Below are 2,384 nucleotides of genomic sequence, written 5' to 3' on the forward strand. Positions count from 1 at the left end.
ATTTTTTAAGCTTTTAAAGTACATTTTGGTTATTTTTAGGTTTTTTAAACTCTTAAAAGCGCTTTTAATATTTTTACCAAACAGATACTTTTTTTTTTTTTTTCATATAAACTTTTTAAATATTAAACACACTTTTAACTTTCAAACTACCCAAACACACACACAAATATGCCATAATACAGTAATACTATACATGCATGCGATTCGGCGGTGAGGGGTATATAGAGTAATGATACAATGCACGCGGCGTGCGTGGCACGCCCACGCACGCCAGTGCAAAATTTTTTTTTTTTTAAAAAAAATAATAATAAAAAAAAATTTTGTGCCTGGCGTGCATCAACGTGCAATGTATCATTACTCGGGGTATATATATATAATTGGAACCGTGGTAATATAAGTAAGATCCAAGAAAAAAAAGTTAAGAGCAAGACGACGATAAGAAAATCATTTTCTAATCTCTTCAATATGTATATTATATAAGCTCAGTCACCCCTCTAGTTTTCTTGATTATTTCGCCAATAAATAATTATTATTTTTCTAAGGCGGTCGACTATCCTTATAACGGTGATTGATCATGACCAGTCCACCATCAAATAGACAAAATCATCTTTGGTTTAGGCCGAAGTACAGTAAACCACTGTAGCAGAGGCCGAATTACGTGGTACGGTGGTAGTATTTAATTCTTTATTTTAATGTAAATGTACTCCCAGTTAACTCTTGTATTTGACGTCTTCTCCACAGCACCTCTATATAACTATATATCTTGGCCGAAATGGCTTTCCATCATCACTCTTCACTAGTAAATTAAACCTAGCTCTACTAATTCCGGCAGCTTCACTTTTTTTTCAACGAAAACAATGAAACTTGATGTCCAAGTTATCTCTACCGACACCATCAAACCCTCTTCGTCCACCCCTGACCGCCTCCGGCATCACACTCTCTCCTTCGTTGATCAAATTGCACCTTCAATTTTTATGCCTTTTCTTCTCTTCTACCCGAGAGATGGTGTTGCTCATCTCAGCAACGAAGAACGCCAAACCCGGATTAAGAAATCCTTATCCGAGGCCTTGACAAGATTTTACCCTCTAGCAGGACGGATTAAAGACAATTTTCACGTTGATTGCAACGATGAGGGGGTCCACTACGTGGAAGCCAAGGCCACGTGCCAACTTTCCGAATTTCTTGAGGATCCAAACCCAGATGAGCACAACAAATTCCTTCCATATGAACTGGACGATGTGAATGAAGTAGCCTTAGCCGTCCAACTTACCACCTTCGACTGCGGTGGCATCGTGATCGGTGTGGTCTTCGCCCACAAGGTTGCGGATGCTTCCTCTTTAATCTTCTTCCTCAAAAGTTGGGCAGCTATTGCTCGTGGTAGTAGCAACATAGCCACTCCACACTTTGAATCAGCCACCATCTTCCCGCCGGTAACTTCACCTAGCTTTATTTTAAGCAGGCTAGGTACCGGAAACGACAAGATTTCGACAAAGAGATTTGTGTTCGAGGGGTCTGCAATAGCGGCTCTAAGAGACAAATACAGTACCGACGACACCAACATCGAATACCCACGCCCCACTCGCGTGGAGGCCTTATCAGCTTTTCTATATAGTCGCTACCTTGCCGCCACTCAACCGGACCCCAGTAAGCTCTACTCCCTATGTCACGCAATCAACGTGCGAACGAGGTTGGACCCGCCTCTTTCGGAAAATTACTTTGGAAACATTTCCCTGAGCACGGGCTTTGTAATTTCCAGTGACACTAAGGATGTGTTTCGCCGCATTGTTATTCCGCTGAGAGATGCCATAAGTAAAGTCGACATGGATTATGTGAAAAGTTTCCAAACGAGTGGTGGGAGCTCTAATGTTTTTTTAGATAACTTGGAAAGATTCAGGAAAGGAGAGGTGATCCTGTTGGCCTTCACGAGCTTGTGCAGGTTTCCCGTTTATGATGAGGCGGATTTCGGGTGGGGAAAGCCTGTGTGGTTTGCCTCGGCTAAATTGCTGTTCAAGAATCTATTTGGTTTCTTTGACACGAAATCGGGGAATGGAATAGAGGCATGGATTAACTTGGATGAGGAAGACATGGCTAAATTCGAAGTCGACAAGGAACTCCTATCATATGTTTCGTCGGCAAAAGTTTCTGCGATTTAGGCGGCCGTGACTTGTTTGGAGTTTGATGGATGTTCACGGTTGTGGCCAAATTTTATATATATATATGCTTGTTTAATTAATAAGGTTAAGGAAGAAGTAATATTATATTATTTGGTTTTAATTGGTGTATTAATGTGTTGAAACTTGCCTCAAATTCCTATATTTAATCTAAATTGGAATTTGTTTTAGTAACCAAGAAGCAAATTGGTTTTGCCACATGCTTGGAAAGAA

The 2,384-nt window shown here is 40.6% G+C and overlaps 1 protein-coding gene across 1 annotated transcript; it reads left to right on the forward strand.

Moving 5' to 3' along the window:
• Positions 1-857: 857 nt before the first annotated feature.
• Positions 858-2,153, forward strand: LOC132177030 (stemmadenine O-acetyltransferase-like). The gene has a single exon (XM_059589233.1). It carries the CDS (start codon positions 858-860, stop codon positions 2,151-2,153), a length of 1,296 nt encoding a protein of 431 aa, XP_059445216.1.
• Positions 2,154-2,384: the final 231 nt, after the last annotated feature.

Source organism: Corylus avellana, chromosome ca4 (assembly GCF_901000735.1).
Source record: "Corylus avellana chromosome ca4, CavTom2PMs-1.0".
Classification (NCBI taxonomy): domain Eukaryota; kingdom Viridiplantae; phylum Streptophyta; class Magnoliopsida; order Fagales; family Betulaceae; genus Corylus; species Corylus avellana.